At 37.3% G+C, this 12,710-nt stretch overlaps 1 protein-coding gene across 1 annotated transcript in view; it reads right to left on the bottom strand.

The window, feature by feature from the left end:
- Positions 1–12,119, bottom strand: part of LOC107686127 (UV radiation resistance-associated gene protein-like) — a 128,673-nt gene extending 116,554 nt beyond the window's left edge. Inside the window, exons 1-6 of the mRNA XM_016482985.1 lie at positions 11,791–12,119; positions 6,048–6,165; positions 5,166–5,200; positions 2,910–3,071; positions 1,657–1,731; positions 1,406–1,491 (exon numbers count right to left, since the gene is read on the bottom strand). Of these exons, the coding sequence (XP_016338471.1) occupies positions 1,406–1,491; positions 1,657–1,731; positions 2,910–3,071; positions 5,166–5,200; positions 6,048–6,165; positions 11,791–11,898 (584 nt within the window). The 5' untranslated portion in view covers positions 11,899–12,119. The remainder of the gene's footprint in view (positions 1–1,405; positions 1,492–1,656; positions 1,732–2,909; positions 3,072–5,165; positions 5,201–6,047; positions 6,166–11,790) is intronic.
- Positions 12,120–12,710: the final 591 nt, after the last annotated feature.

Genomic DNA, 12,710 nt, shown 5'->3' on the forward strand with positions numbered 1-12,710 from the left:
GTATTCATTAATAAAATCTCATTTAGTAGTAGAATATTTTTTTATCCATCTATCCTCAAAGTACTAAAGGAATTGTTAAGAAACTGGAATCATGAAGAGGAATTGAAAACATCAAATTCTTCGCAATTCCCATCCAGGCACCAAACATATTTTTTTTCTCTCCCATTATTCATTTTTAACACAGACGTCCTTCCAAAAACAAAACAAGTCCATAAAAGTTACAAAGAAAGTTGGAGTAATGCATCACATGCATGTTTCTGTCAGTCGGCGTGTGCATACAAATATGCGACCTATGCGTGAGATTTCAGAATCTCGGCCAAGACATGGGCCCACCTTAGGCCAAAGTCAAGATACTGCACAGACTCCTAATCAAGACTACCAAGAGACTCACAAACACCATCACACGTAGAGAGCAGCAGCCTCCAGCAAGCTCTATATCACTGTACTACAGCACAGCACTGAGGGGCTGCCCTACATTCCACACCAGAAAATATGCACATGGCCGTTGAGGTGCGCATGAATGAAGGTCTAGAAAACTAAACACTTCAGTTTGGAGAGAAAATAATACAGCTTGTGTGCTTCTTAACAACATCTGTGGGATCAAAGATGTTTCTTCAGATATATAATGTTGACGTTGTAACACTGCAGAAGTGTGTTCACACAGATAAATCTGAATATGGGAATATGTCATAGTTACTTAACACTCTCCAAAGCGCCTTCTTTCTCAAAACATATTTGGATTAGAAGAGAGCTGCTGCCATCTAGTGCTGCAGTGAAGCTCCAGCAGAACATTAAGCCAACATTCAACTTTAGTGTCTGCCAATGCTATGACAAGGTGGACAAATTTTTCTTCCTTGATTTCCTGTGCTCCTCATCCATCAGGTCTGTTATCCAAGGATTACAGCTTTCCAAGACTGCAAAAACATCAGTCATCTTTGGCTGGAGAATAAGACGCCGCCCTGTAGCAGGGGTCTAATTTGGAAAAAATGCACAGAGCGCTATCTGGCGGACGAGGAAGGGAACGTTTCTTGACTTTGATGAGGAGAACTGCTTCTGGGTCTCAGATGGGAGAATAATACAATTCTGGAAAGCAACTGAGGGAGTTTCACTGGAGCTGAACATGTGTTGAGAGTAAATGCTGTTCCTGTAGGAATTAAATTCCTATTTTTTCGCAATCGCCAGCGCTGTGTTAATAAAATCAAAACACTGCAGATGTATTATTACTATGTATTATTATTATTATGATTAGTCTTCAAACAACTACACTTTTGTAGCATTTTATTATATTGTTTCCCCTTAAGTACATCATTTTGGAAGGAGCGTTGCACTGTGAATGTAAAAGTAAAATAACACCAGAAAGTCCTGTTTTCTATCATAAGTTCCTTTTAAATTGAGCCTGTCTCACCTCAGTAAAGAGAAAACACTGTAGGAGTTTCTGACAGAGCTCTGGTCCACCTGAAGCAAACTGTTCTTCTTCCTGTCAGAACTTTCCTGTGGGAAAGAAAACAGCTCATGAGTTTCACAAAGAGTCTCTTCATACCATATGAAGCATGAAAAACCCAAGAGATATGAGTGAATTCGAGCTCTGATAGATGACCAGGTTTGAAGATGGCCTGGAATTTATTTTGGAGCCCAGTCCAAAAGTTTGAACAATACCTTCTGATCAAACTCAGCTGCATAGTAGCCATCGTTCAGTCCAAAGATGATCTCATTTGGATTTCTGGAGCGAATCTGAAGGACAACAGACAGAAGGAAATGACAGTTTTTTTGGATGTGTATTTGAACCAAAATTTACCTTGATTTCAAAAGTGTTCACTGGTCATGGAAAGCATAGGTGTGAGAGAGAGGGAGTGGGATCACAACATGACCGAAATCAAAGACTCAAACTAATTACTCACCCTCATGTAGTTTTAAACCCGTAAGACCTTCGTTCATCTTTGGAACACAAATTAAGATATTTTTGATGGAATCTGAGAGCTGTCTGACCCTGCATAGACAGCAACGCAACTGAAATGTTCCCAAGTCCAGAAATGTAGCAAGGAGATCTGTAAAATAATCCATGTGACATCAGGGGTTCATCCGCAATTATACAAAACTACGAGAATAATTTTTGTGCGCAAAAGAAAAAAAAAAAGACTTTATTCAACAATTCGTTCCCTCCGCATCACCCTGGTGCCATTTTGGAGAATATCCGCTGGATGTAAAACAACGTATGCTGTTTTGTGTCAGCTGCGTCACGCCGGATCTGTTTCCTACGTTGTTGTGATTTGATCTGAACGGAAACAGCGTATCCGTGTGACGCAGCTGACACAGAACAGCATACATTGTTTACAGGGTGATGCGGAGGAGATGAATTGTTGAATAAAGCAGTTTTTTTAGTATTCTCGAAAACAAAAAGTATTCTCGTAGCTTCGTATAATTACGGTTGAACCCCTGATGTCACATGGATTATTTTACCGATCTCCTTGCTACGTTTCTGGACTTGGGAACATTTCAGTTGCGTTGCTGTCTATGCAGGGTCAGACAGCTCTCAGATTCCATCAAAAATATCTTAATTTGTGTTCCGAAGATGAACGAAGGTCTTACGGGTTTGAAACGACATGAGGGTGAGTAATTAATGACAGAATTCTCATTTTTGGGTGAACTAACCCTTTAAAATTAAAAAAAAAAAAAATAACTTTTATAAGTGCTATATTTTTTATTTATAAATACTTTATTCATTTTGACAATATTTTTACTTTTTTTTAATACATTACTGTACTTTTTCTTATTTTGTTCACCCATAGAAAACTTTAGAGGACTTTGGGGGAAAACTAGATGGTCATGCTAGATTCCAACCTATACTTGGTAGAGTATAAAAAAGGGAAAGCAAGAGATGCGAGTGTGAATGTATATATTTGACTCCTCACCTGTTGTCCTGTGTATCGGAGCCCATCTAGGTTGACCTTCCACTCAATAAGCAGTTGGTACTGTTCGTCCCTCCCACCCCATATTCTCACCACAAAACATGACACAGACGTGTCCAAGAGATCTGGAAGCATTGCGAAATCTAAGCTCCGCCATGTTGGGTTCTGAAAACACACAAACAAACTAAATTATGAATACAGGGTCAAATCGTCCTGCTACTTCAGATACAGATATTTCCTTACTGGGCATCAATAAACTGATAACAACAAACATTCAGCCATGATATATGATCAAAGACAACAGCAATTTAGACTGTGAAACATATTGATTTTGTTAATAATAATGCATGAGCGTGGCCTGTCATCATAGTCAATGATGCAGCAAAATGAAGCCAAGCTTTTAAAGACTGACAGCAGAAACAGATTTGCAAAACTGTGCCGTCAGTCAGTCTGGAGGCTAAAGAGGATGTACAGCTGACAAAACTACCGTCATAGTGACTAGGTCAATAAGTAAGGGAAATGTAGAAACAAAAAAGGGGGAAGAGAGGTGCAAGTTTTTGATTGTGTCGAACAAAACAGTAGCAGTTAAAAAGGTTTAAATTAGTCCTTTGAATCGATTTAAAACAGTCAAAGATACAGTGTGTCAGTCTCCAAACAGACTGAGTGTGTGATTATTTCAAAACTAACGCAATTATGATCTGCTGTAATGACGATATACATTTCCTATTTTTGCTCTAATAACCTTGAGGACAAGCAGGGAGATGCAATAAACAAAATTACAGACCACCAGCCATGATATTACACTTAATTAAATGAACATTGATTTGTAAATGTAATAATAAACAACTACATTCAATAGAGCTCTGCCTACTTCATGAATAGAAAGAAAAGCACGCCCAGAATAAAAGAACAGGCCTCCAGCTATAAACTTGTCTTTATGGGTGTGTCATTTCATCTGAAAACACACTAATAAATACAGCATTCATAGCCTATAATACTTCAAATCATCACCATCATTATTAAAATGTTCCTTACAGTCTGGATAAAGAACCGAGTCTTTAATCGTGTTTGTATAAATCACATTACTGATGATTGTATGCTTTTATGTATTGTGCTGTCATTCTCTTCACACTTTAGCAGTTGCTATGCGTCAATGTTTTTCAGCAGAATTACAGGCTTGGACAGAGTGACCACATGGTCATTAAACCGCTTTCCAGTCTCCAATGACGGGAGAAACATCCGTTTGAGAGGCTCAGAGGCCCACTTGGTGTATTAAAATAAAGAGATTGTTTCAAAAGTGAAAGGTTGCTGGTGCGACCCCAAAAAGCCCATTTAGCAAACCTGTTTTATATCAGTAAATGGAGCTGTAGCAATGCCTTTTATGTGTAGGTGAGAGGGTAGACCTGCCATATGTGTAAAGATGAAGTCCTGATGCTTTTGGTTTTGAGGAGAACATTGAAGCAGTATTGCCTTTTTACATACACTGCCAGGTCAGTTCTAGGTCAGTCTTTTTTTTAACATGATTAAAACTCTTATTATGGCTAAAAAGTATAATTATATGGTACCTACTGATGCCTTCAGCAAAAAATAAAGGTGAAGTGTGTAATTTCTGAACTACTAGTCCCAGAAATTATGACTGTTTTCAAAAAGGTTTCCCCACACGCTTCCCCATCTGCCATTGGTTTGTCAAACAGATAGTTCCACCCCCAAACTCACACCATTGGTTGAGCCACTGCTGCTGTTGTCAGGCAGACTCTGCATTCAACCACAAAGCCACAGTCTTCACAGTTTCTTTTTTGCATTTTAGCATAACAAAATTACACACCTCACCTTTAAGGGACAATATTTTAATCAACTTACAAAAAAAACACAACCACAAATATTAACAAATAAGATAAAATGACAAAAAGACTCTAAAAGTGTCTTAAACTGTTTGAAGATCCTATTTATTTTTAGTGGTTTCACAGTAATAAATTAACTATGGAAACTGTGGTTACCATGGTAAATCTTTCAGCAGTCCTGTAAGATTTAACTCAGATTCAGGACATTTGTGATTAAATTAAAAGAAATTTACATTTTTCTTATCTGACAGCAGAACATAAATTCAGAGGGGACAATGCTGATACGCAACGCTATATCATGTTGCACAACACCACGCTGCTAAGCTATGATATGCTTTGCTCCATCTTTTGTTTCACATTTTAGAATAACAGAGATTAAATCACATGACCAAACACCAATGAAAACAAAAGCACTCACCAATGAGTCTCGGATGACTTCACTCTTATAAAAATCTGGAAAAGGAAAAGAGAAGGTTAGAAGTCATTCAAAAGCTTTTAAATTCAATGTGACTTACAGGATACACCAATATACAAAAGTTTAGGGTCAGTAAGTTTTTGTTTGTTAGGAAATTAATACGTTTATTCAGCAAGGATGCATTAATTTGATCAAAAGTAACAGCAAAGACATTTATAATGTTACAAAAGATTTCTGTTTCAAATAAATGCTGTTCATTCTATACTTTATATCCATCAAAGAGTTTCCACAAAAATATTAAGCAGCACAATTGTTTTCAACATAGATAAAAATAAGAAATGTTTCTTGAGCACCAAATCAGCATATTAGAATGATTTCTAAAGAATCGTGTGACACTGAAGACTAGAGTAATGTCTGCTGAAATTTCAGCTTCGTATCACAGAAGTAATTGCATTTTATACCAAAGTAGAAAACAGTCATTTTAATTTTTAGAGTTCAAATTTGCTTTGCAAAATTTTGGCTAAAGTATTTTTAATTTAAAAATTTTAATATACCAAGATAACCAAGTACACAAATCAAAGGTTGATGTCTCCACATGTGTAAAGTGTAAACACTATGGCACCATCAAAACATTGCACTGTTTATTTGAGCGGTTCAACCAGCCTGACAACAGCTCAACCAATAGTGTGAGTCTGGGGGTGTGGCCATCTCTTGAAAGGCCAATGGAAGGCAAGGTGAGTGTTTGGAAAAACTGTTTGAAAACAGTCAGTTACTTTCTGTTTTTTCTTGGTGTCATTGGTGACACAGAAATTACACACTGCAGTGTAATTAATAAATTAAGTGAACAATCAGAGTGTAGCAGCCAGTTCAGCTGGCATCAGTCACCTCGTGATATCCGATCTTCCTGGCAGAGGTGAAGGGTGAAGTAAGTGTCAAGCAGAGGAGAGCCATTCTTGTTCACAATGTTACGGGCTGCTATGCTCCGCAAGTGACGTAAACGCCTCTGTCAGGACAAAGAAAGAAAGACAGTTCATGAGAGAGAAAAGAGCAATGGACAAAGATGATATTAGCATTTTAAGGATGCCATTTAACATCACTAATACTTTAATTTCATAATCTGTACATTAACACTTTCAAGCAATCGAGCATTATCAGTAAAAATGTTCATACTTTTATGTGAAAAAACATACAGTATAATCTTTAATTCACAAGCAATGAGTTTACGATGGCTTTTGTCAATGTACTTTGAGCGGTCAATGGAAATCATCGTAACATTTCTCAGAGTTCAACTCACTGATATCAAGTCTCCCATTTACTGGATCACGCATGCGATAAAATCGGAATGTTTCACAATTCTAAACTTTTTTTTAATCACAAGCAAATGACAGTGAACAGGAACAGACCAACACACAGACACAAAACATCATTGTGAGTCTCACGTCACGTCACTACAAAGCCAAGTCCTCCACCCTGACCAAAACATGACATCACTGCCGCACACCGGGCACAAATCCACCGCTTTGAAGGAGCCAAGGGAAAAAGGAATTGGTAGGCATGGAAAGGTTTACCAAAATAAGAGCTTTTGTAGGTTAAAAAGGAGGAAAAAACAAGAAAGAGACCCTATAAAACAGGTCTACAATGTGACCACAGAAAGGATGTTGCATAAATAAGTAGTCCACTAATTGGTCTTACAGAGGCCTTGTGTAATTTGACATGCTTCAGGTTCACCTGACCATGAATGTGAACATTTCTTTGGTGGCGTTTACATAAAACAGCTAGATGGAACATAATAGAATGAAACCGAATGCAGGGGTCTCAAGATGTGTTTCTGAAACTTCAACTTGACACAGCATCTTAAAAAAATAGCTGCTAATGGCACAAGACACTGAAAAAACACAACATGATGAGTCCCAAACACTCAAATAATTACGCAACCACCATGTTTTAGTAATTAAAAACTGGTTAGACTGACTCAAGGATGCATTCTGCATAAATCACTCCTTACTGTTAAAACTGATCCTAACCTACAAAACATGGAGATGGAGAGAAACTCCAGAGTTACCATTCACAATGGCTGGATTTACAGGGTTAGTTCAGCCAAAAATCAAAATTCTGTCATTAATTACTCACCCTCATGTCATTCCAAACCCGTAAGACCTTCGTTCATCTTCAGAACACAAAGTAAGATATCAAGGACTGACATGGAAGAGAAGAAATTGTTGAGTAGAGTTGTTATTTTTGTTTTCTTTGAGCATAAAAAGTATTCTCGTAGCTTCATTAAATTACGGTTGAACCATGGATGTCACATGGACTATTTTAATGATGTCCTTACTACCTTTCTGGGCCTTGAATGTGGTAGTTGCATTCCTGTCTATGCTGGGTCAGAAACCTCTCGAATTTCATCAAAAATATCTTAATTTGTGTCCCGAAGATGAGCGAATGTCTTCCGGGTTTGGAACCACATGAGGGTGAGTAATTAATGACAGAATTTTCATTTTTGGTTGAACTATGCCTTTAAGGCACAGGGCCACAACCATTTTAATTAAACATTTAATCTGAGAGTTCAGCACATTAAAGTCTTCACCTGACCCGCTTTCATCACAACCAGCCACAGAGAATTTCCAGCGCCACCCGTGAGGCATTAAATACTAAATCTAAGTCATGGGATGCCCCACAGGATTACTGAAGCTACAGGAACACCACCACACTTTGTTCAGTTTTCCCCCCATTTCTGTTTTGTTTCAGACAACAAAACACCGAGGAACATCTAGGGTCCCAGTCTTGTCCCAAACTCTGACATGCAGAAGTTCAGTGGTACAATTTAATAGGTTAACAGGCTACTTAACTAGCACAGGAACAAACAAGCTAGTGTATGATCAACTTTCCCTTATTAGGCTATTCACAGCTGTTTCAAACAGCTTAATGAAACCGAAACACCAAATCAAGCATGACTTAATGCTGAAGTTGATGAATTGCATCACACTGAATAGCAATGCTCTTCTGCTGCACAACAAATGACCGGCGTTCAAGGGTGTGACAGAGATCATCTGTAGTCCATAACAGTGGGCCTTTAGGACTTTGCCTCAAGAGTCACAAGTGACTGGTCTGAGTGCCAAAGCAATTGGTGTCATAACAACCATTTCCCGTAAAATAAAATTCAGACAGGTGCGACAAGCTCTGACAAGCCACTATCATGAGACAGTGACTTCACATTTAGTTTCATATTTCAGTTTTTGAGAACAGTGCTTTCCGTTTTTAACAACAACAAAAAAAAAAACAGAACAGTAGATGACTAGTATCATAAGAGAAAACATTTCTGATAAAAATTGCAACTGAAACTTCAAATGCGATTTAAAAAAGCTCCAGATTGGCCAAAAGTTTTTACATTATATATCAATATGACTATAAAACAATTATTATTATTAAAAATAATAATTATTATTAGAATTATTACAGACAATTATTAGTACTACTATACTACTACTAAACTGCATTATTAAAAAAAGAAATATTGCTATTTTAATATTTCCCTGTAAAATAAAAAAAGAGCATTTAAGGTAAAACAATATATTAAAAATTATTATTTTATTGTGCAGTACAACTACAAAATTACAATACAAATAGTCTTAATTTTTTTCATTTTCAAACGTTAAACCATCAAGTTTTTTTAGCAGAAAAATGCAGGGAGACCTTAAAGCTTCTGTTGACAACAGCTAGTTTATAAGTACTTTTAATTGCAGGTTTGGGAAGGCGGTTGGTGCATGTTGCATTTGATCATCGCAATAAGTAATATTGCAATTTTAATTTTATTCATCTTCAGAACACAAAGTAAGATATCAAGGACTGACATGGAAGAGAAGAAATTGTTGAGTAGAGTTGTTATTTTTGTTTTCTTTGAGCATAAAAAGTATTCTCGTAGCTTCATTAAATTACGGTTGAACCATGGATGTCACATGGACTATTTTAATGATGTCCTTACTACCTTTCTGGGCCTTGAATGTGGTAGTTGCATTCCTGTCTATGCTGGGTCAGAAACCTCTCGAATTTCATCAAAAATATCTTAATTTGTGTCCCGAAGATGAGCGAATGTCTTCCGGGTTTGGAACCACATGAGGGTGAGTAATTAATGACAGAATTTTCATTTTTGGTTGAACTATGCCTTTAAGGCACAGGGCCACAACCATTTTAATTAAACATTTAATCTGAGAGTTCAGCACATTAAAGTCTTCACCTGACCCGCTTTCATCACAACCAGCCACAGAGAATTTCCAGCGCCACCCGTGAGGCATTAAATACTAAATCTAAGTCATGGGATGCCCCACAGGATTACTGAAGCTACAGGAACACCACCACACTTTGTTCAGTTTTCCCCCCATTTCTGTTTTGTTTCAGACAACAAAACACCGAGGAACATCTAGGGTCCCAGTCTTGTCCCAAACTCTGACATGCAGAAGTTCAGTGGTACAATTTAATAGGTTAACAGGCTACTTAACTAGCACAGGAACAAACAAGCTAGTGTATGATCAACTTTCCCTTATTAGGCTATTCACAGCTGTTTCAAACAGCTTAATGAAACCGAAACACCAAATCAAGCATGACTTAATGCTGAAGTTGATGAATTGCATCACACTGAATAGCAATGCTCTTCTGCTGCACAACAAATGACCGGCGTTCAAGGGTGTGACAGAGATCATCTGTAGTCCATAACAGTGGGCCTTTAGGACTTTGCCTCAAGAGTCACAAGTGACTGGTCTGAGTGCCAAAGCAATTGGTGTCATAACAACCATTTCCCGTAAAATAAAATTCAGACAGGTGCGACAAGCTCTGACAAGCCACTATCATGAGACAGTGACTTCACATTTAGTTTCATATTTCAGTTTTTGAGAACAGTGCTTTCCGTTTTTAACAACAACAAAAAAAAAAACAGAACAGTAGATGACTAGTATCATAAGAGAAAACATTTCTGATAAAAATTGCAACTGAAACTTCAAATGCGATTTAAAAAAGCTCCAGATTGGCCAAAAGTTTTTACATTATATATCAATATGACTATAAAACAATTATTATTATTAAAAATAATAATTATTATTAGAATTATTACAGACAATTATTAGTACTACTATACTACTACTAAACTGCATTATTAAAAAAAGAAATATTGCTATTTTAATATTTCCCTGTAAAATAAAAAAAGAGCATTTAAGGTAAAACAATATATTAAAAATTATTATTTTATTGTGCAGTACAACTACAAAATTACAATACAAATAGTCTTAATTTTTTTCATTTTCAAACGTTAAACCATCAAGTTTTTTTAGCAGAAAAATGCAGGGAGACCTTAAAGCTTCTGTTGACAACAGCTAGTTTATAAGTACTTTTAATTGCAGGTTTGGGAAGGCGGTTGGTGCATGTTGCATTTGATCATCGCAATAAGTAATATTGCAATTTTAATTTTATTTTGATTAATAATACAGCCCTTCATAAAACCCTTGAAACATACAGATATTACAAGCATTGGTATAAACTGCAGCATTGGAATATACTACTGGCAACACTCCCATGAAAACATTTGTTTAACTTAAATTAAAAATTATTTATTATATTATATTATATTATATTATAAATCCGGCTTGGTTATACCTGCAAAAAAAACACTCTTTGCTTAAAGCCATGACACAACATGTTTGCAGCATTAAGTAATGCAACATTTCCCCGCACAGAATGCCAAGTCAACAGACACTGCTTAACAGAAAAACCTGCGATCCCAAAACACTTCCCAGGAACCAGTGATGTGATTAAACAGACGATCGCTGCAGGACATGACTATCATTCCACATAACTGAGATCTACACTCAGATTCAGGGCATGTATGAGTGCTGTGTGTATTGCAACACTGCAATTGTTACAACACACACAATCACAGCTACTCTCTAATGGCAATCTCAAGGTTTACATCAACAATACACAATATGCAATTTTTGCCTGAAATAAATGTTAATATTTTTTTTTTAATTAAACACAAAAATAATATAAACACAAATATAACAACACTGTTTTCTGGATGATAAACCATATAAATATCAACGACTAAACTCTAACAAGAAACCAAGTGAATCAAACATTAATAACTAAGGTCTTTCTTTGTAGACCCCCAAAACAATGTGTGCCAATCTTAAAGTATGACATCATTTATAGTCATTTAAGTCAGTGCTGTCAAAAAGCTGCAGTTCAGCACAGCTCACTCTATAAGACCTACTACTACTACTACTACTACCTTCCTAGCCATTTCCAAGGTCTTTGAAGCATGTATAATACATATTAGGATGCTGTCTGTCTGGTCTATTTTGTATTTGTGTTGGAGTTTGGAGACCCACCGTGACAAGACAGCCAGACACCCACTGTATAACCGGTCTAGTATATTTAATAAACAAGCCAGCGCTTTATTACGTCTTAATTATTACTTCTCATATTTCTATTTCAAACTCCACTGCATTCATAAATGCTGACCAGAGCTTAATTGGACATGGAGGCCCGGTGATATGTGACACATACACAAGCAGATCCGCTAGACATTCACTCACTATAACCAGGCACATATGGATCATGTGGCTGGATGCTGCAGGTGTACCTGTTGTGATGTGAGCTCCACATGCAGGACTCTGGAGGATGCTGCTCCGGGGGTGCTGCTGACAGCTCCAGCAGACACTGCGAGATCCCGACCGGCGGTGGAGTTCATCCTTCTACGGTACCACAGGCGATCGCCTCATTCAGCCATACAACTCAGCCCCATCGGCGAGAAACTCCCGCTCACGAAGGTGTCAGTTTCCGAACTTTCTTCGCAAACGTGCAGATCTGTAATACAACGAACACTGAGCCCGCTAAACGCTGCTACTGGAGTCCCTACGGCGGCATAAACAAAGTAATTCTTGCCTAGGAAGCCATTACCGCGACCTTGATCGGCAAGCCTCGCATGATGCCTATTGGCTGAGGAAGCTGTCACTAAAATAGATGTTTGGTGACGTAGATGGATATTCTGAGTTGATTGGTGGACAGCTTGTCACTCAAAAGGAAAAGGGCGGGAGGAGGCCTTTAGAAACTCATGCTGCGCTCTGTGCTCCTACATATATGAGGAAGTGAGGGTCCGTGTTTGAGTACCGTGATCTCAACGGGCGGAGTGCTGAATGAAAACCGTTTGTTCTCCCGTTAAACGCAATATCGGGGTGAGCATTGCACTGATACGAGTATAAAATCTATAATGTGCAATATATTGGCAAACTGGCATGGTTCTTGTACATATAAAACGACAAAAGTACAGTTCACTAAACAAAGAGTTTTTTGTAAATTATTACAAAATTAATGAATCAGTATGTAACAATCAATTATTATTATTATTATTATTATTAAATAAAAAGTATGCATGAAGCACAAGAGGGCGCCATTGCCCAACTTTACTAATAATAAGTCAACTGTCTTGAAAACCTTGTTGTTCCTAATTTTAAAAATATGTACATAACATAATATACATAATATATACAATGAACCACTGAC

This window comes from Sinocyclocheilus anshuiensis, unplaced genomic scaffold (genome assembly GCF_001515605.1).
Source record: "Sinocyclocheilus anshuiensis isolate Anshui unplaced genomic scaffold, SAMN03320099.WGS_v1.1 scaffold437, whole genome shotgun sequence".
Taxonomy (NCBI): domain Eukaryota; kingdom Metazoa; phylum Chordata; class Actinopteri; order Cypriniformes; family Cyprinidae; genus Sinocyclocheilus; species Sinocyclocheilus anshuiensis.